Genomic DNA, 22591 nt, shown 5'->3' on the forward strand with positions numbered 1-22591 from the left:
ATGAATGGTAGGTTTTCTGGAGAATACGCTTTATTTTCCACCTATTTGACACCATTATGTGAAAATTCTACTGCTCCTCCTCTCACATCAAGGGATAGTTCTGAAAGGATGTCGTCCTACAGAGAGGACAGACCTGCTGTTAAATGAAGAAGATACCAGTGTTGCAGGAGGCTCGCGTAAACAAAGCCAATGGAACTGAACCTTCGGTAGAGTGAAATTAAACCGATAGTCTTCAAGTGACTTGGGAAAGGTACTTCATTTAAAAAGTGTTAGGATATTGTGATGCCAAGAGACTGTATTTCTAATCTGGCTGTTAGTAGAGTTTGCTGGTAACACTTTGTATTTTGCACTCCACAGAAATGTATATACACATTACCAGTCATAATATTTTCTGTGTAATTTTCATTGTAACATGCTCATGACTGGGCAACCACATCCTGAGACAAATGGGGTGGACAATTATCTGGCCCAACCTCCCGCTGCACGATGCTGAGCGGTCTCCCAAAGGAGGCTCTCTTCTGAGGCTACTGCATAGGCCTTGCCACAGCTTTCGCGACCGGTCTTGTGATGACGTGTGGTTTGCTACAAAGCGGCTCAGAGGTGTTTGTTCACTCACTGCATGGTTCGTCTTTTGGGTGTTAATTTAAAATGACTGGATACCTGCTATGTACCGGACACTGTACAAGGTGCCATAAGTACGAAGATAAAAACAAGGTAGCTCCTGTTTTATAGCACCTCGTAGTTTAACAGTACAGATAGAAATAAAAACCGCTAGCTGAAGAACCGCTCATCATCATGGAAATATGAATATACTACTATGGGAGCAGGGAATAAACGAGCAGGAAGGGACTCTGGAAATTTTTCATTTGTTGAGTACATATTTATTGAGCACATACTATTTGCAAAGCGCTAGGTGTTGGGAATACGAAGAGAAGAAAACTTCAATATGGTAGCCAGGAGCTCCCATACATACATACGGCATATAAACACCTGGTATCTATGGCCCATAATATACATAGTATTTTATGGATTTAGTATTCACTTATTTAGATTGTGACAGTGCTATGGAAAAAAAGAAATCCAAGGTAAGTAGGAGAGAAATGCTATTATACAGGGGCTGGTCAGAGAGGGCCTCTGATAAGGTAACATCGGAGCAGAAGAATGCAAGAAATGAGGATCCAAGCCCCGCGGGCGCCTGGGCGGGGAAAAGAGTTCCAGACTAAGGGAACACCAAGTGCGAGCCTTGGGGGCAGCAATGTGCTTGGGTTGATTCTCCAAAGGGCGAGAATGCCAGAGTGGCAGGAGGAGGGGCGGCAGAGGCAGCAAATGAGCAGAGAGAAGCTCCGGGGCCAGAACTCAGGGTGCTTTGTGGGCAAACGTCAGGTCCCACGCTTTCACTCCGAACAAGGCGGGGAGCGATATAAGGGCTCTGAGCATGAAAAGCGTAAGGAGCCGACTCAAGCTTCAGAAACAGCAGGGCTACCGATGTGGTGTTGAAACAGACAGAAAGCTCTCTGCAACCACCTGAGAAAGAGAGGGCGGTAGCCTGGCGACTGTGTAGAAGACAGAAGTGGTAAGAAGTGGCTAGATTTTTAATACACCCTGAAAGTAAACCAAGTGCGATTTCCCGGTATCTTCACAGAAGAGGTCGTAGTTAAGCAAGGTCTTCAAGGGTGAGTAGATGCTCACCAGACAGAAAAGGGGATAAGGGTACTCCACACCCAGGGAATAACAGGCACCAAGCCACGGAAGGACGGAAGGACACAGCAGATCCAGGGTGTAGCAAGAAACCCCGCAGGACAGGAGTCTAAGGTTGGACAGATTCCATGTTAGGCAAGGGGCAAAGATTCGACCAGAGAGGTCGTCGCTAGCCTTATAGGTTACGCTGAGGAGGGTGAACTTGACCTTACAGGCAAGCGAGACCGAGCAAAATTTATCAAGCAAGGAGTGACAGGTCAGACACGTTAATAGGAACACAATATTGGTGGCACCGGAGAGGGCACAGGTAACACCAAGTTGGAAAGTCCCCAAACTGTGTTGGTGGAAAACGATAAACGAGGGCCGGAATGAAGACTGTGTCGGTGGAAATGGAAAAGGAGACACACCTTGAGGGAGTACAGAGAGGCAGAACTGCCAGGGCCCAGCGCCTGAATGAGGGCTCGAAGCAACGGGCAGGAAGTGAGGACGGCAAGGTGTCTGACTTGATGAACGGGCCAAAGGGGACGGCCGCTAGGGAAGAGGATGAACGGCGGGATCCCCTAAAATGGATCCTCACCAAAATGTACGTCATGGCTTGTCCTACTTGTGCCCCAGACCCTCTCGTGGCCTCTCAAGTCATTCGGAGTCACAGCCAGCACGGCCAGCATAGACAGCAAGTTCCCGTATCATGGGGCCATGGCTCTCTGACCTCGTCTCTTCTGTTCTCAACTCTCTCATTCCGCTCCAGATATGCTGGGGTCTGGGGCTCCCCCTCAAACATACCGAGGCTCTGCTGTTCCCTATGTCCAGAACATTCTTCCTGCAAGGACCTACACGGCTTGTTCCTAAACCTCCAGAAGGTCTTTGTTCAAATGTCACTATGAGAAGGCCTTGTGTGATCCCCTTATTTGCAATCCCCTACCTACAGTGCCCCTTCACGGACTTTATCTCCATACCAGTGTTCCCGTCCGACATTTATTTTTCAGTTTCCTGTTTATTCTCTTCCCTCCCCACTCCCATCCCACCCCATAAGAAATAAGCTCAAAGAAGGAAGAGTCTTCTGTCAGTTTTCACAACTTCATCTCTAATGCCTAAAACAGTTCCTGCATAGAGTAAGGGAGCTAAATACACATGTTTAATGAAGTCGGTAATGAACTAATACAGATCATGTCGGGTTAGATGTTCCTGTGAGACGTTCAGGCACAGCCACCCGATAGGCAGTTGGGACCGGAGCGCTGGAAGTCCCAAGGGAGAGCAGGGATGGAGACGGAGATTTGCGATCGTGGGGATGAAGGCAGAGCAATTCCCCAGAAGCATCGAGAGCTACGGTAGGACGATACTAAAATTCAGACTCAGGATCTGGGCTCAGATCCTGGTCTTGACACTTCTTGCTTATTATATAAGCCTTGAACAAAGTTTTAAAAACCCTCTGTGCCTCAGTGTTCTCATCTGTAAAATGGGATTTAAAAAAAAAAAAAAAAAACAGGGGCGCCTGGGTGGCGCAGTCGGTTAAGCGTCCGACTTCAGCTCAGGTCACGATCTCGCGGTCCGCGAGTTCGAGCCCCGCGTCGGGCTCCGGGCTGATGGCTCGGAGCCTGGAGCCTGTTTCCGATTCTGTGTCTCCCTCTCTCTCTCTGCCCCTCCCCCGTTCATGCGCTGTCTCTCTCTGTCCCAAAAATAAATAAACGTTGAAAAAAAAAAAAAATTTAAAAAAAAAAACAAAAAAACAAAAACCTGCCTCAGAGGGTTAAGATTTAAAGAAGCAAATACAAGTAAAGAGGACAGCAAACAGTACCAGAAAAGCCTGGCACACGGAAAGGGACATAGGAAATGAAAGCAAGGGGGCATACTGACGGGAGAGGCATCTTCTCTGGATAAGAGGGGTAACATTTAAACATTTTTTTTTTTTAAGTTTATTTTATTTGTTTTGACAGAGAGAGCACAAGCAGGGGAGGGGCACAGAGAGAAGGAGAGAGACAGAATCCCAAGCAGGCTCTGCGCTGTCAGAGGGGCTCGAACTCACAAACCGTGAGATGGTGACCTGGGACGAAGTTGGACGCTTGACCGACTAAGCCCCCCAGGCGCCCCCCCCCCCCCCCCCCCCCCCCCGCCACCAGGGGTAAGAAGCCAGGGTTTATTTTCAGACTACGTAGCCCCTCCTCTCCTTATCCTCTGTAGCGAACCTACAGAAGTTCCCTCCGCTTTTCTCCTTTGAGTGTGTTGTTGTTGTTTTATTTCTCTTCTCTCCGGTCCAATCAGGAGAAACCAAAAACCGTCTCTGAAGGTGTTTCGAATTTGAGCAAGGTATGGGATACTGGGAGGCGCACCGCATGGCAGGAAGAGCGTGGGCCTTCAGAGGCAGATAAATGTGGTCTTGAACTCCACCTCTGCTGCTCAGATACGGAGCTTGGCCTGGATCTAAAGAGGAATTTTGTTTTTAATTTTTTTAATCTTTACTTATTTTTGAGAGAGAGAGAGAGAGCAAGCGAGACAGGGCGTGAGCAGGGGAGGGGCAGAGAGAGAGGGAGACACAGAATCCCAAGCGGGCTCCAGGCTCTGAGCTGTCAGCACAGAGCCCGATGCGGGGCTCAAACTCACAAACTGTAAGTTCATGACCTGGGCTGAACTCAGCCACCCAGGCGCCCCTAAAGAGAAATTTCTAGAAGAGAAAGATAATACCTACCCCCCCAACACCGCAAACCTGAAGAGTAGCTGCTGCACACACTTTTGTGGCATAAGTGAACGGGGCGGTTGTGAGGGCCGAATGCAAGAACGTGGCCCACTTAAGGGTGTGGGGTCAACAAGGGGACCCAACAGAGAAGCTACAGCAAGCCTTGCTTTTGGGACTGGCAGCTGGACTGGCATTCTTGTGGCCAGGGCCTGTTTAAAAGACCCGGAGTCGGGTCAGAACTTTCTGTTTATTCATGTCCTTACACTTCGTCTTCTAAGGGAAAAGATTTGCTTTAGGAAGGGTCTGCTGAAGCACTAGCCCTTATTATAAGGCGCACTTAAAGTGATTAGATCCTGTTATCGCGTTTGTTGTGAGTCTTGGAAAGATAAAAGGGCCACCTTGGTAGTTGTTCTGTTTGCCTCTGAGTTTCCTTTTATTCCCCAGTGTTGGGCTGGCTGTGAGCACCGCGGCTGATAACCTTTGTGTTTAATTCGTCGTGTACCAGCACCGCTCGCACCATGCCAAAGCCGAAAGGCTCAGCAGCTGCTTTACGGCAACGTGCGTAATCATGTCTCCGAAAATAGCAATAGGGATTTAAGAACTGACTGCATTTTGTGGGTTTACTTGTTTTAAGGAAAGTGCTTTGGATAATTTTTTTTTTTTCTGATTACCAAAGAATACGTGCTCATTCAAGATAGTTTGGAAAACCAGAAACGCTCAAAGGATCGAAAACCCTACCACGCCGGCCTAGAACATTTCTGCATAAATCCTGCAGACCTTTCCAGATCCCGCCTCCCCAGAGAGGAGCGTGCATGGACAAAAACAAAATTAAAATCACACTAAACGTTATGATATGACTGGTTTTTGAAATTAACTAATTGGTGCATTAATTCATTCATCCGGCCAAGCAAATTATTTAAATACCTACTTAGGTGCCAGGCCCTGTACAAAGCATGAAGGATGAGGGAGACGAGCATATAAATAAAATCAGTGAGATACACGGAGGTAGTAAAGGTGCACGTAAAGTCCAACGGGTGCACACGACAGGAAGCAGAGACAATTCTCCGCGCTGCAGAGGTGTTAGGGAAGCACCGTACAAGAGAGGACACGTTACTCACAGGTAACAGAAGTTCACCAATGAAGGGACGTCAGCCGGGGATGGAGCAAGAAGGCCCAAAACATGAGACCGCGCAGCTGGTCTGAGGTGCTTGCGACAAAAGTCCAGCGTACGTAACAAGATGAAAGAGACGGGGAGATAAGGCTACAAATGCAAGACCCAGGCAACGCGCGAGCAGCCACCGTGCGGTTTGAAGCAGGGGGTTGGCCTGCGCAGATTGATGTCTTGGTTAGAATATGTGCTAGAGCTCTAAGGATTAAGAGGTGCACGGAGGAAAAACTAGTCCATAAAAGGACTCATCCGGTGAAAGACAGGGAAGATCTAATGAGAAGGGAGATGATAGATAACGTCCTGGAATGGACAGTGAGCTGGAAGTCAAGGGACCTGGATTCTAGATGGGTAAACATCTTTCCTGTCTTCCTTCTGCAGCTACTGAGAATCAGCCACATCCAAGTGCACGCTAGATGCTGGAGAAACAAAGATGAGGGGGTCAAATTCTTACCCCCAAGAGCTTACATCCTAGGAGGAAAGCAGAGGTGACCGTGCACTATCAGTGCCTGCCCAGAACGCCTTCCCCTCCTTCTTTGGGACGGGGACTCCGATCGTCCCCTAAGGAAACCATCCATCTCTGACTCACAGCCCATGCACTTTGAGTGGAAATGGTCCTCTCTGAGCCCAACTCCACGAGTGGGTGCATGAACTGGGCTGTGCAAACAGGAGCATCTCACCCACCTGAACACAGTGACTGGTTCAGGAATAGGCACAGGATTCTAACCAGGCCAACGAGATCACTCCCAGGAGAACTGGATGGACCCCGGAAAAAAAAAAAGAAATTACTGCCTTCTTCTAAGATCCCATGCGCTTCAAACCACACGCCCCTCGGGCTGTGAGAGTCCTCCTATGCTAGCAGGTCAGAGCCCATCCAGCATGAAGTCACAAGGGGTGCAGAATCAAACCACGGCACAGAGAAAAGCAGTGATCAGATACCATCTTTTGAGAGGCTGGATTCAGCCGGGCACTCCAAGGCCTCTACGTTAAGAAGGCCAGTAAATTCCCTTTTTTTGCTGCAATGAGTTTGTTTGGGTTTTTGTCACTTGTAATTGAAAGAGTACTGACGAAGTCAGGGAGAGAAACACAGAGCCCCCGTAACTGCAACACAATGTGATAGGCACCACAGAGGTATCTCACAGGGTACAAGAGCTCAGAACAACAAAGCAAAGTCAACTCTACTTGTAGGAAAGGGGATGTTTAATCGAAGTCTTTTTTTTTTTAATGTTTATTTATTTCTGAGAGAGTAGGAGAGAGAGAGAGAGAGAGAGAGAGAGAGAGAGAGAGAGAGAAACACAAGCAGGGAAGGGGCAGAGAGCGAGGGAGACACAGAATGTGAAACAGGTTCCAGGCTCTGAGCTGTCAGCGCAGAGCCCGACGCGGGGCTCGAACCCACGAACCGTGAGATCATGACTTGAGCCGAAGTCGGATGCTTAGCCAACTGAGCCACCCAGGCGCCCCTAAGTGAAGTCTTGAAGACTTAGCCGTCTGGCAACAAGGCGCAAAAAGGATAGTCTATGCAGAAGAGACACAATGAGCAGAGGCAAGGAAGTACAAAAGGCATGGAACGTTGGGGAAGAAAAAACAGTCCACTGTGCTAAAGCCCTAAGTTCACGGCAGAGAGCAGACCGTGAAGGAGTCTGTACGTTCTGGGGATGATAAGGAGTCACTGCATAACCAGATCAGACCATTTCGCTTCTCATTTAACCTCTCCAGACCACAGCTGCTTCTTAGACCAGAATGAATAAATACAGATTGACACAAATATTAAAAAATCTTACCTGCTGATAAAATTCATCATCCTTGGGGGTCAGATAAGGAAGCCAGGTATCTTCAAGCTCCTCAAGAAGCCTCAGTTTCTGTTCAAAAATAATAATGATTGTAGGTGATTGACTATAAAGTGACCAAAATATAAGACAATCCCTTGTTTTGCCAGTGAAACAATACCCAGAAAACTTAGCCAACCTGAATGTGTAAACTTTTACAGACAGAAATGAGCTGAATGCCTATTATTTAATGTACTAATTTAATTACATACACTTAAATGACACATTGGATAAAGCATTAATTTAGCAATCATGATTTTATTCACTCTTATATTCCATGAAACAATTTAATTCACCAATCTTGACATATTTCTTCAACTCAAGGTCTTTCTCATCACCAGAATCACCTTTTGAGACATCCAATACAGTTTTCTAAAGCAAATCTTCCTGTCTGTATAATGACAGAATTTTCTGAAAATCCTTCTATGACACTAAACACTGGAAATACCAAAGCAAACTATAGTATCCATTTACACAGTGTCAAGATATTTGGAAGATGTACTCATCCTATAAACATTAATTTGATATCATATCTACTTATGTATTACTTTTTGAAAGTAATCTTTCACCTCTAGACTAATTACTAATAAAAGCATCCTCACTTTTCTTTTCCAATTTTATGGCAAAAGTCTGTAAAGCATCCACAGCTAGCCCTGTCTGAGGTCATTTTTATGTCTTCCCAAATAGCACTACGCTGTTCAAACAAAGTAACTAAGAGAAGACCCCATATTATAAAGTGCTTTATAAAGAATCAAAGACATATAAGGTGACACCTTCCTTCTGAAGGATTTTTTCAAAGAATACCTAATGTTATATTCAAATATATACGGAGGGTATGTGTCGTGTATGTGTGTATGCTTAAATGGCATTATATGTGTGTGTATATACATAGACATACACATAGGAATTATCTACATACTACAGAAAATTTCTCAAAGGGAAAAAAAACAGAAAAGAAAAACAACAGATTGTCAAATAAAACTGCAATAAAATGCATATTCTGGTTGTTATCGGCACCTTTATAAGAATTAGAAAATGGGGCGGGGGGAGGGGTTGCCTGGGTGGCTCGGTCGATTGAGCATCCGACTCTTGATTTTGGCTCACGTAATGATCCCAGGGTCGTGGGATCAAGCCCCACGTTGGGCTCTGCACTGAGTGTGGAGCCTGCTTAAGATTCTTTCTCTCTCCCTCTCCCTCTCTCTCTCAAATTAAAATAAATTAAAAAAAGAATTAGAAAAGGGCACACCTTGCTCTGAGTCATTGCAACCCTATTCCACAGTGCATGGCTTGGTGAACACTAACTGGAATTTAGCCCCTACCTGCTCCAGTGGACACTATCTTTATGCAGTGACCAACCTGCTCAACCAGACTATGGGGGCCCTGACTATCACCCTCCCCTCTCCCAGGAAAGCAGCTGTCTCTTACAAACCCATCACAGAGTAGTCCAGAGAAAACACCCGTAGGGCAGAACCTAAATTCTTTTTGGATCTTTTGCAAATTATCCAAGGTAAATAAAGAAAAAAGGAATCGAAATATAGCAACTGTTGATCTAAGAGAAACAAAACACTAAATCTTACTCATATAAAACCCTAGTCTTATTTATTTAGTGAAAGCTTTCTGCTTGGACTGTAGGTTTTATTCTCATCCATAATGATAAGACAGGTTTACCAGTTAAACAAGGAACAGTTTTCCTTTATGAAGAACCCATCTACTAACACAAACCATTAGATTAATCATTGGTTAAGTGGTTCATCTATTTTCAACATTAGCCATTATTTGGGACACGGAAAGAACTAATGATATTTCCAGGCATATACTTACACATTTATGACTTCACCACAGATCTAATCAAAATCCATACCTCAATTTTCACTTCAACCTCAGGAAAGCCTGCATTTTCCTATGAATCTTTTACCAGTCCTTTTTATAGATAGAATACTTAAATGCCAAAAAAAGAAAAAAAAATTAACCCATTGTTAAAATCCTTGAATAATTCAAAGGCATATGATATCTCAAACCTTGAAATGACTCCATCTTGGAAATACCACCTTAAGATCTCTGCAGGCGAGTCTATGAAGCTAATTTGTGTATAAGAACGAGGACAGAGGCACAATACCTCTAAGGAATTAAATATTCTACCTTAATGAGATTAAAAAGCAATAGACCTGTCCTGTAGGTCAACAAGGATTGATGGAAGCTGAAATTCTGTTTATAATTAATACTTTGGCTCTGTTATAAAAATAACAATTTCCCAGCTCAGTTGAAGTCCAGGGTATCAGACAGGTATAAAACATCAGAATTTGGAAGGACTGTATCAAAAGGGTAAATTCTATAGGAATGTGCCTACTACAGAGCAAGCTGAATATAAATGGTCTCCGTCCACTGGAAATTTCAATTTTGATACTGTGAGCATCATCATATCTATATGACAGGAGAGAATGAAGGTCCAGCAATCACTGAACTTAAGACCCCACATATGAAATCTGCTCTGTACATTCACAGCCTACCATTTTACCAATTAACTAATGAGATCAATTAAAAAGAACATTTATCAACCTAAAAAAAATTCTGGTCCTATCTGCCTTGGTGAAATCAATCAGGAATTAATATTAGATTCAACTGGTAATTCATGAACATCACACATTCCTTAAAAATTAAGATTTCTTGGGGCGCCTGGGTGGCTTGGTCGGTTAAGCGTCCGACTTCGGCTCAGGTCATGATCTCACGGTCCGTGAGTTCAAGCCCCGTGTCGGGCTCTGTGCTGACGGCTCAGAGCCTGGAGCCTGGTTCAGATTCTGTGTCTCCCTCTCTCTCTGCCCCTCCCCTGTTCATGCTCTGTCTCTCTCTGTCTCAAAAATAAATAAACATTAAAAAAAAAAAATTAAGATTGCTTTAGCAGGGCGCCTGGGTGGCTCAGTTGGTTAAGTGGCAGACTGCACCTCAGGTCATGATCTCACGGTTCACGGGTTCAAGTCCCGTGTCAGGCTCTGTGCTGACAGCTCAGACCTGGGGCCTGCTTCGGATTCTGTGTCTCCCTCTCTCTCTGCCCCTCCTCCCCCCTCATGCTCTGTCTCTCTCTCAAAAATAAATAAAACATGAAAAAAATCTTTTAAAGTTAACACTGCTTTATAAAAAGGCAAAGTGACTCTGGGCATGACTATGGAGAAAAAAAGTCCTCTCATATTCAAGAGTGCAAATGAGTACAATATCAATCAATGGATGGCAATTGACAATTCCTATCAAAATTCAAATGCATCTGCCCATTGACTCAGAAATCCTACTTCTAAGGACTTTTCTATGGATATACAGTAAAACCTTGGACTGCGAGTAACTTGTTCTGTAAGAGTTCCACAAAACAATCAAACATTTCTAATAAACTTTAACTTGATAAATGAGCAATGCCTTACAGTATGAATAGTACGTGATACCGAGCATCACATGATCACAACTGAGCCAATGGTTCTTGCAATTCACTTTGATATACAAGTGCTTTGGATTACAGGCATGTTTCTGGAACGAATTATGCTCGCAAACCAAGGTTTTACTGTACTTGTGTGGGGTTCGGAAGAATGTATGTCCAAGTTTACCCACTGGACCTCTATCTGTAGAACAAAAGCTTAGAAACGTACTAAAAACCACTTGATTGTAGATTTTAAAAGGATAAGTGTTTTGATATGTATGTTCTAGCGCGACTAAACAAAAAGATTAGCTATAAAGCAAGGATCCACCCACAGAGAATGGTTAACTAAACTATGGTGCATCGACACAATGAGATAAAATGCAACAGTAAGCAAGGATGAGGAAGTTCGCCTGTTAGTGAAATAAAAACCTCTCCAGAATATCTCGGGAAGTAAAAGGCAACGGGCCGGACATGTGCTTGTGTGTCATACAGAAACATAAAGGATACGTGACAAACTATTCAAGTGGTTACCTGTCAGGGCAGAGGTGGGAAATGAACACGAGAGGACATGGGTGAAGCAAGACTGTTCCAAATAGTCCATTTGCATTGTTTTTGCTTTTTGAACTAGGTAAATAGGTGGCCTATTCAACATATCACCTCTTTTTACCTCAAACATACTGCCTACTGATTCTTAACGTAAAATTCAGTGTGAAAAGGCACGATGCCCTGAATTTTTTTACTCTGTTTTAGAAAGTGCATATTTTTGTGATGCACATGAAGCATACGGGGAGGAAACTCTCACAGACCCGCACACCAAAGAGTAAAGAGGCAAAACAAACCACCCGGTTCTGACAATTTCTCTGTGTCAAAGGCCAACCAGTCGGTGAGCACACACATTAAAATGCACTCTGGAGTGGACGAACAGGGTGCTCCTGGCCGACTGTCAGATCTGGCTAACTGCCGCTCCCCGGCCTGATGTACAGATAAATCCACACAGCTGGGCCCCACCGCACACCGCTCGGCTCACAAGCTTCTTTGCTGTCACGCTGGTGTCAAATGCATCAGGCGGCTCACAAATGCCGCACGGAAGGCCAGAGAGTGCAAAACCCAAGCACTCCCACCCGGTAGGAGGAGCGTATAAAGACCTTTCTGTAAGGGGCTACACCCATCTCCACCCTTCCAGCGAGTAAAGACAACGCGAACACAAGGCCTTAGGTAAAACACACTGCAACTCAAAACCACAAAGATTTAAAGTTGGAGGTCTAGGGGCGCCTGGGTGGCTCAGTCAGTTGAGCGTCCGACTTCGCCTCAGGTCATGATCTCAGCATCTGTGAGTTTGAGCCCTGCATCGGGCTCTGTGCTGACAGCTCAGAGCCTGGAGCCTGCTTTGCATTCTGTGTCTCCCTCTCTCTCTGCCCCTCCCCTGCTCATGCTCTGTCTCTCTCTCTGTCTCAAAAATAAATAAAAAAACATTGCAAAAAAAATTTTTAAGTTAGAGGTCGAACTTCAACCCTAAGCCTCTGACTCGCTGTGAAAAGGGAAGCTGTATCTGAGCTGGCAAATCTTGTCCTAGAGAGCTATGGTTTGAGAATCTTACAATAGTTACATAAAAAGATGAACCAGATATGAGGGGGTGTCTCACCTACAAATAAAGCGTATTTTCTGCAGTCTCGTCAGATTATGCTGCTAACGACTCTTAACTCTTTATCCATTTTTCATTTTCCACGTAATTTTCAACCTGTGAATCATATTTTGTCAGGTTCAATAAAAATTTAATTTTGCTCTCTGATTCTTTTCGAAATGCAGTCACAAATAAAAGGCTTATGAATGTTCAGTGTAAAAATAATCATCCGATCTTCTGAGGGTTTCAAATAAAAGTGGGAAAATTGACCTCGTCCTTATGCAGGGTGTGAGTAAGTAAAACCTCCCTGAGGAAGACGCATCAAAACTAATACCACAAAGAGGAGTAAGAAAGAGCTAAACCGAAAGCAGCATAAATAAATATTTCATATCCACATACGCCATACTTGCTGTACATGCAAGGGAAAAAACCGTAGTTCAACCACTTGAAGAAACTTAGTATTCGCTTTCCTATCCTCGCTGAAAATAATGGCATGGTGAAAATAAACCGAATTTGGGAGAAAAGAGAATCTGAATCCAGACTCATCACTTCCAACATGTGGTACACCTCTCCGGATTTTAGTTTACGCATCTGTAAAACGCTGTTTCACCGAGTGTTGTGAAGAGGAAATAAAATCAGTTGCATGTATTAGTGTGTTTTACAAGCAATAACCTATGCAGATATTTGGGAAATGGCATTCAAATGGGGGGAGGCGTTTGTATAACAAAGCATGAGCTAAGAAGCCACAAGTTAGTTCTAATACCAGTTCTACCCAACTAGGTAAATGGTTTGGAACTAGTCTCTTAGCTCCATGTGAGGTGTAAGTGAAGATACACATCCAGAGATCGAAGAACAGTGCCTAGCACATAAAAAAAAACCCTCAATAAACTTTGACAACTACTTGTTATTTGCTCATCTCTGGGAAATATGTTTTATTTACCAGTTATGAGCTATCTATAAAAGAATACTTTATGACACAGATTAATGCTACATGGGAAATTCAGATATTAATTGGCTTGGGTGAACTACAGCAGAAACATATAAAAACTCTTCATAAAAGTTTATGTGTATACACACACACACACACACACACACACACACACATATACAATGCCTCAGTTAGCTATACTGGTGACAGAAATAAAAATTATTGTAAAATTTTAGAACAGATGAAGAAACAAAAACCCATCCAGGGATATACAGTGACTGGCAAGAGATTACACGGCTGATCATGAGAAAATCACAACTCACGTTCTCATTTTCAAATACAAGGTCATTTCTCTATACTCCACCATATCAATTCAGAGGCAACAAAAATTTTATCTTTTAAGAATTGCCCAATTTTTGGGGCGCCTGGGTGGCGCAGTCGGTTAAGCGTCCGACTTCAGCCAGGTCACGATCTTGCGGTCCGTGAGTTCGAGCCCCATGTCAGGCTCTGGGCTGATGGCTCAGAGCCTGGAGCCTGTTTCCGATTCTGTGTCTCTCTCTCTCTCTCTCTCTCTCTCTGCCCCTCCCCTGTTCATGCTCTGTCTCTCTCTGTCCCAAAAATAAATAAACGTTGAAAAAAAAAATTAAAAAAAAAAAAAAGAATTGCCCAATTTTTAACTTAAAAAGAACATATAAACACAAAATCTTAAATAATTTTAATTAAAAGCCATCCTTTTTTTTTTCTTTTAATATAAAACAAATGCTTTTACCACTACTTTTAGACACTCAAGTCTTAGCTGCTTTGGTAGCTCTACAGTGCTCCAAGAAATTCTTTTAAGAAATTTTCTTAGGATTTCTTGTTGTTGCCAATAATGGGAGCCAATGTCATTGCAGACCAAAAATCCAGCCAAAGTAAAAAAATCACATAATCCACAAAACATCAGGAAAAATTCTCAGGAGGACTTTGTTTCAATGATAACACAAAATTGGTCCTAGACTGTTCTTTCTTTAAAAATCTTAAATCAGACTAAAAGGATCAAACTGTGTCCAATCAAAAACTACAACCATGGAAAGCAAGACAAAGTAATGTGACTTATAATGGAAAGAAAAATCAATCAATTGAAACTGGCTCCAAAATGGTACAATGACAAAATGAAAAGTACATTTAAAAAGTGATATAACTGTAGTTCGTAAGTTCAAAAAGTTGGGGAAAGACTGAACATGGTAAGGAGAGAAACAGAAGAAATAAAGAAAATTGAATCATACTTCTAGACAGGAAAACCTCAATGTTCAAGATGAAATATATAAAGGATAGGCTTCAAAGCAGATTAGATATCACAGAGAACGGAAGAGCGAACATGAAAACATATCAGTGGATATCATCCAGAAGGAAACACTGGAAAAAAAAAAATCACGGCGAACTATGAGATGACTTTAAGCAGTATAATACTTGCAACTAGAGTCACTAAAGAACAAGCAAGAGAATGGGAAAAGGAAAAAAGCTTGTCCAAAAATTTTCCCAATTTGATGAAAACTATAAATCCACAGATTTAAGAGAGGTATTCACAGAACCCTAGGCACAAAAAACATACAGAAATAACACTATAGCATAATATAATCAGATTACTTAAATTCAGTGAAAAGAGAAAAGCTTAAAAGCAGTCAAAGAAATAGTATATACACAAAAACAAATCATAAAATGAAATATCCTACTGAAACAATGTTAGCCAGAAGACAGTGAAAACAACATTTTCAAATAACTGACAAAAGTATTTGTCAACTAGCTTTCTATACCAAGCCAAAATGTCTTTCAAAAACAAAGATGAAATAAACACTTTTGCAGATACAGAAAAATAAAAATAATGGAATACCAGCAAAGCTTCATTGTAAGAAATGATTAAAAAGGCAGAAAAAAAAAATGATACTAGATAGAAAGCTGAGTTGACACAATGAAGAACATCAGAAATAGAAACTACATTGGAAATAAAATGACTTTATCCTCACCATTTAAATCTTTATGAAAGATAGCTATTTAAAGCAAAAACAATAGTATATTGTGGGGTTTATAATATATGTAGAAATGAAACATTTAACAATACCACAATGGTCAAAGAAAAATGGAAGTATTTTGTTATAAGATTCTTAAACTACATTTGAAGTGCAATAGTACTACTTAAAAATATACTCTATTAAGATACAGATATATGCTAGAAATGCTAAAACAACCATAAAATAACAACAAAGAGTTACAGGTAATAAGCCAAAAAGGGAGATAAAATGGAATCATGAAAAATCAATCCAAAAGGGAAAAACCAAGAAAAAAAAAAGGGTAAATTGCAAAATGGTAAAATTAAATCCAACCATATAAATAATCACATTACATGTAAACAGTCTAAACAACTCAATTAACAGGAAGAGACCGTCAGATTATGTTTTAAAAATATCAATATCCAACTTATCAAACTCAATACTCAAAATAACAAATAATCCAGTGACGAAATGGACAAAAGACATGAATAGACACTTTCCCAAAGACATCCAGATGGCTAACAGACACATGAAAAAATGCACCACATCACTCATCATCAGGGAAAGAGAAATCCAAACCACAATAAGATACCACCTCGCACCTGTCAGAATGGCTAAAATTAACAACTCAGGCAATGACAGATGTTGGTGAGGATGCAGAGAAAGAGGAACCCTTTTGCACTGTTGGTGGGAATGCAAACTGGTGCAGCCACTCTGGAAAACAGTATGGAGGTTCCTCAAAAAATTAAAATAGAACTACCCTATGACCCAGCAATTGCACTACTAAGCATTTATCCACGGGATACAGTTGTGCTATTTCGAAGGGACACATGAACCCCCATGTGTATAGCAGCACTATCAACAATAGCCAAAGTATGGAAAGAGTCCAAATGTCCATTGATGGATGAATGGATAAAGAAGATGTGGTACATATATACAATGGAGTATTACTCAGCAATCAAAAAGAATGAAATCTTGCCATTTGCAACAACGTGGATGGAACTAGAATGTATTATGCTAAGCAAAATTAGTCAGAGAAAGACAAATAACATGACTTCACTCATGTGTGGAATTGAAGAGACAAAACAGATGAACATAAGGGAAGGGAAGCAAAAATGATATAAAAACCAGGAGGGGGACAAAACATAAGAGACTCTTAAATATAGAGAACTGAGGGTGCTGGAGGGTTATGGGTAGGGGGATGAGCTAAATGGGCGAGGGGCACTAAGAATACTTGTTGGGTTGAGCACTGGGTGTTATATGTAGGGGACGAATCACTGGATTCTACTCTTGAAATCATTATTGCAATATACACCAACTAACTTGGGTGTAAATTTTCAAAATAACAATAAAAAAGTTAATGTCCAACTATATGCTGCCTATAACAAACTGACTTCAAATATAAAGTAAATATAAAGTAAATATAAAGTAAAAGTAAATATAAAGTAAAAGGATGGCTACAACAATGATTGTACTTAATGCCACAAAACTGAACACTTAAAAATGTTAGGTTGTATACGTAAAATGTTTGTTACACATATTTTGTGACAATAAAAGATTTAAGAAAGTAAAAGAATAGAAAAAAATATTTACCACAGTTATTCTAATCAAAAGAAATTTGAAGTAGCTATATTGATGCCAGACAAAATGAGTTTGAGAGCAACGAATGTTAGAAGAGGTAAAGAGAGTTATTTCATAATGACAAAGGAGTCAATTCATCAAGAGAACATAGTAATCTTAAATATCTATGCAACTAACAACGGATCTACAAAATACATGCAGTAAAATCGGATAGAACAGCAAACAGAAATAGGTGATTTCACAATTATAGTCAAAGATTTAAATATCCTTCCCTCAACGGTCAGTAGAACAAGCAGACAGAACACTCAGTAAGAATATAGAAGACTTGAACAACACTATAAACCAACTTAACCTAATTGACATTTACATAACACTTAACCAAACAATGGAAAAATACACATTTGTCTCAAATGCACACAGAACATTTGGCAAGACAGACCATGTCTAAATATGAATATATATTTTTTGAATCAGGTCATTAAAAAATATGTTCTCTTGAGGCACTTCAGTGGCTCAGTTGGTAACACGCCAACTCTCAATTTCGGCTCTGGTCATGATCTCACCGTTTGTGAGTCTGAGCCCCGCAACAGGCTCTGCGCCAGCCTATAGCCTGCTTGGGATCCTCTGTCCCTCTCTCTCTGTCCCTCCCTTGCTCATACTCTCACTCTCAAAAATAAATAAACTTAAAGATAAAAAAAAATGCTCTCTGGGGGAGAATGATGTCAAGAACATAGCTGAGCAAGACATCACTCAATTGTACACACCCCCTGAACAAAAACAATTTGGCATCCATCCACAAATAAAAGTGCCTTTGTGAGAGCTATAGGATCTCATCATACACCAAGACTCCCTGTAGGAGTCTCGCCCACCTGTGTAGCAAGTAATAGGTATACAGACCTGGGTTCACTATAAACCCAAATGTGGCCCATGAATGGGCTCCAGTCCCTTTAGGCCAAGATCCAGGAAACCCTGAAGAACACTGACTTAGACAATTATCCACAGAAAAGACAACCTTTGTGGAAGTGTAAGAGTCCAGTGGAAAAGCTCCAGCACACCATTGGAGCAAGACAAAGCCACGGCTAGACACGTCAAAAGGGTAAGAGGCACAATTTGTTTGACTTTACCCACATTATTTCTCCCACAGTGGGGCACAAGTTAGCGCGAAGAGTACCCAATACTCTTGTTAGGCCATGATTTTTCCCACGGTATCAAGTGAAACTGTGTGAACGAGCACCCAGTTTCTCCAGGTATTATGGGATGCTGCCAAAGAGGCCTATTTTTCTCTCATCTCACTGAGAGTACCAAGTGGTGACCTTTATAACTGGGGGGTAGGGAGCACCTGGGAGAACAATAGTCAAGGCTTCAAATACACATAATAAAGGGACAATTGCTATTAACCATACCGTGGACTTCATTGGAAGGCCAAACCACAGGTGCTGGGGTCACCCCACCCATTGATCTGATCCCTCCAACTGGCCCATGGGAACCCACAGTGCTCCACAGTCCTCACCCACAAACCTCCATTCTGCACGCTCCCTGTGCACACTCCTAAAAGTGACAAGAAGAAGCCATTCCAGACAGCTGGGGAGTATGCACAGAAAGCCGTTCCAAATCTGTGGATCAAGGAGAGATCACAAACCTGAGTATTTAGCAGTTCCCTTGAAAAAGCACAAGGGAAGCAGTCAGTACTCAGTCCGGTGCTTTGCAGGATTGAGAGAAGACATACAAGACCAACAACTGCATCACAAGAGAGACCAATAAGTGTACAGGGGTATCCGTAGAAGGTTCGAGAAAGCCTCAGAATCCCTAGTAGGGCTGACAGAAGGTATTTCTCTCTGGAAGTCAGTCAGTCAATATTGGAGGACCCAGCAATGCAAGACTTCAAGGAATATGAAATGTCAGGGAAACGTGACACTATCAAAAGAAATGCAGTCATTTTCTGGTAACCAGCTCTAAAGACATGGAGATCTGCGATATGCCCATTAAAGAATTCAAAGTAGGGGCGCCTGGGTGGCGCAGTCGGTTAAGCGTCCGACTTCAGCCAGGTCACGATCTCGCGGTCCGTGAGTTCGAGCCCCGCGTCAGGCTCTGGGCTGATGGCTCGGAGCCTGGAGCCTGTTTCCGATTCTGTGTCTCCCTCTCTCTCTGCCCCTCCCCTGTTCATGCTCTGTCTCTCTCTGTCCCAAAAATAAATAAAAACGTTGAAAAAAAAAAATTTAAAAATAAAAAAAAATAAAAAAAAAAAAAAGAATTCAAAGTAGCTGTTTTAAGCAAGCTCAATAAGCTATGAGAATACAAAGAAAGATAATTCGATGAAATTAAGAAAAACGTACATGAACAAAATGAGAAGTTAAACAAAGAGACAGGAATGATACGGGACCAAACAAAGTATGAAGCTGAAGAACAAAATGAATGAAATTTAAAAAAACAAACAAACAAAAAAACCAACAACAACAGTACGAACAACAGAACGGATCAAGCAGAAGAATCTGTGAAGGAGAAAACAGGATCCCTGAAATTATCCAAATAAAGGAGAACAAGGGAAAAAAAATGAAGGAGTGAGGGAAGCCCATGTAAACCATGAGATACCATCAAGAGAAGCAGTATGTAACTACTAGACTCTAAGGAGGAAAAGTAGGTAGAAGGCATATGCCAAGAAATAATGTCTGAGAATTTCCCAAATCTGGGAAAGAATTTGGCCATTCATCCAAATTCACAATGTTCTTAGGGTCCTCACACAGATTCAAATCAAAAAGGTCTAATCCAAGACACATTATAATAAAACTGTCAAAAAGTCAAAGTCAAAGAGAGAATTTTTTAAGTTTATTTATTTATTTTGAGAGAGAGAGGGAGAGAGAGGGAGCGAGAACATGGGGGAGGGTCAGAGAGAGAGAAAGAGAGGGAGATTCCCAAGCAGGCTCCCTGCTGTCAGTGCAGAGCCTGACTCAGAGCTTGAACCGATGAACCATGAGATCATGACCTGAGCAAACCAAGAATCAGTCACTTAACTGACTGAGCCACCCAGGTGCCCCAAAGAGAGAATTTTAAAAGCAGCAAGAGAAGCTTGTCACCTACAAGGTAACTCCTACAAGGCTATGAGTGAATTTCTCAGCAGAAACCTTACAGACCAAGAGGAAGTGGGGTGTTATATTCAAGATACTGAAAAAAATGCCAACCAAAACTATCAAAAATACTTTACCTAGCAAAGACATCCTTCAAAAATGAAGAAAAAACAAAGACTTTCCCAAACAAAGTCTGAGTGAGTTCATCACTACTAGGTATGCCTTACAAGAAATGCTAAATAAAGACTCCAAGCTGAAATGAAAGGACGTTATTTAGTAACATGAAAATATACAATGTACAATTAAAGTACGTAGTAAAATTCAGAACTTTATTACAGTTATACTGTAATATAACTCTAATTTGTGCTAGCCAGTGATCTCTAGCAAAAAGACTAAAGGACAAAAGCATTAAAGTAACTATAGCTACAATAATTTGTTAATATATACACAATATAAAAAGAGATACATTGTGACATCAAAAACTTTCATAAAAAAGGAAGAATAAAAGGGTAGAGTTTTTGTATGCAGTTGAAGTTAAATTGTTATCAGCATAAAACAGTCTATGAAATCTTTTATGGAAGCCTCACAGTAACCACAAAGCCAAAACTTATAATAGATACACAAACATAAAGAGAAGCATATCAAAGCATACCACTATAGGAAGGTATCAATACACAAAGGAAGACACCAAGAGAAGAAGAAAGGAACAAGGGAACTAACTACAAGAGAGCCAAAACACAATTAATAAGATGGCATTAGTAACTCCTTTCCTATTCATAGTTATTCTAAATGTTAATGGATTAAATTGTCCAATCAAAAGACATAGAGTGGTTAAGTGGACTTGAAAAAAAAAAGATACAACTATATGCTGCCTACAAGAGACACACGAAAGATTTAAAGACACACATAGGCTCAAAGGGATGGAAAAAGATAGTCCATGCAATGTGGAAACCAAAAAAGAAAAGGAAAAGCTATATATACAAGAAATAAACTTTAATTCAACTGTTACAAGAGACAAAGAAGGTCACTGTATAATGATAGAGGGGTCAACTCATCAAGAGAATATAACAACCATAAATATGTATGCACCCAACATTGGAGCACCTACATACATTAAGCAAATACTGACAGACCTGAAGAGAGAAATAGACAACGATATAATAGTAGGGGATTTCAATACCCCATCTCGACGATGGATAAATCATCCTGTTAGAAAATCAATATGAATACATTAAACTTGAACCATATTTTAAACCCAATAGACCTAACATATATAGAACATCCCATCCAACAGCAGCAGAATACACATTCTTCTCAATCGCATATAGAACATTCTCTAAGACAAACCATATGTTAGACAACAGGTCTTAGCTACTTAAAAAAAAAAAAAAAAATGATACCAGGCATGTTTTTCAACCAGAATGGTATGAAACCAGAAATCAATAACAAAAGGAAAGCTGAAAAATCCACAAATAGCAAATTAAATAACATACTCCTGAACAACCAACTGGTCAAAGAATATATCAAAAAAGATTTAAAAAAAATTTTTTTAATGTTTATTTACTTTTGAGAGACAGTGACAGAGACAGAACACTAGAGGGAGAGGGGTAGAGAGAGGGAGACACAGAATCCAAAGCAGGCTCCAGGCTCTGAGCTGTCAGCACGGAGCCCGACGTGGGGCTCGAACTCAACGGACAGCGAGATCATGACCTAAGCCAAAGTCAGACACTTAACCGACTGAGCCACCCAGGCACCCCCAAAAAGGACTTTCAAAAATATCTTGAAACAAACAAAAATGTAAACAACATGTCAAAAGTTATGGTATGTAGCAAAAGCAGCTCTGAGAAGAAAATTTATAGTGATAAATGTTTACATTAAGAAAACAGATCTTCAATAACCAACCTAACTTTACACCTAGACAAGAACTAAGTCCATGTTTGCAAAAGAAGGAAATTACCAAGATCAGAGCTGAAATAAATGAAATGGAGTCCAAAAAAACAATGGAAAAGAACAACAAAACTAAGAGCTTATTTATTTTTAAAGACAAGCAAAATTGACAAAACTTTAGCTCACCAACTAGAAAAAAAAAAGAAAACTCAAATAAATCAGAAATGAAAGGGGAGACATTACAACTGATGGCACAGAAATAGAAAGGATTATAAGAGACTACTATGAACAATTATATGCCAAGAAATTGAATAATCTATAATAAATGCATAAATTACTAGAAACAGTCACCTACCAAGACCGAATCATGAAGAAACAAAAAATCTGAGCATTACTAATAACAAGTAAAAAGGTTCAATAAATCATCAAAAACCTCCCAACAAAGAAAAGCCCAGCATCAGATGGTTTCACTGGTTAATCTACCAAACATTTAAATAAGAATTGATGTAAATGCTGTTCAAATTTTTCCAAAACATTAAAAGGGAAAGAACACTCCCAAACTCATTATACAAGGCCAACACTGCCCTGATACCAGAGCCCAGTAAGGATGCTACTAGAAAACAAAACAACAACAAAAAACTACAGGCCAGTATTCCTGAAGAATATAGATATAAAAATTCTACCAAAAATATGAGCAAACCAAATTCAACAGCACATTAAAAGAA

General features: G+C 41.1%; 1 protein-coding gene across 4 annotated transcripts in view; it reads right to left on the reverse strand.

Annotated features, from left to right (window-relative positions):
* The window catches only part of FTO (FTO alpha-ketoglutarate dependent dioxygenase), a 394888-nt gene that overhangs the window by 276864 nt on the left and 95433 nt on the right, over positions 1 to 22591 (reverse strand). For all 4 annotated transcript variants that reach the window (XM_086689419.1, XM_086689416.1, XM_086689417.1 and 1 more), the window contains exon 2: positions 7316 to 7393. In XM_086689419.1, the coding sequence (XP_086545545.1) occupies positions 7316 to 7393 (78 nt within the window). The remainder of the gene's footprint in view (positions 1 to 7315; positions 7394 to 22591) is intronic.

The sequence above is a fragment of the Puma concolor genome, chromosome E2 (genome assembly GCF_028749965.1).
Source record: "Puma concolor isolate L17-30 chromosome E2, mPumCon1.1.hap2, whole genome shotgun sequence".
NCBI classification, from domain to species: domain Eukaryota; kingdom Metazoa; phylum Chordata; class Mammalia; order Carnivora; family Felidae; genus Puma; species Puma concolor.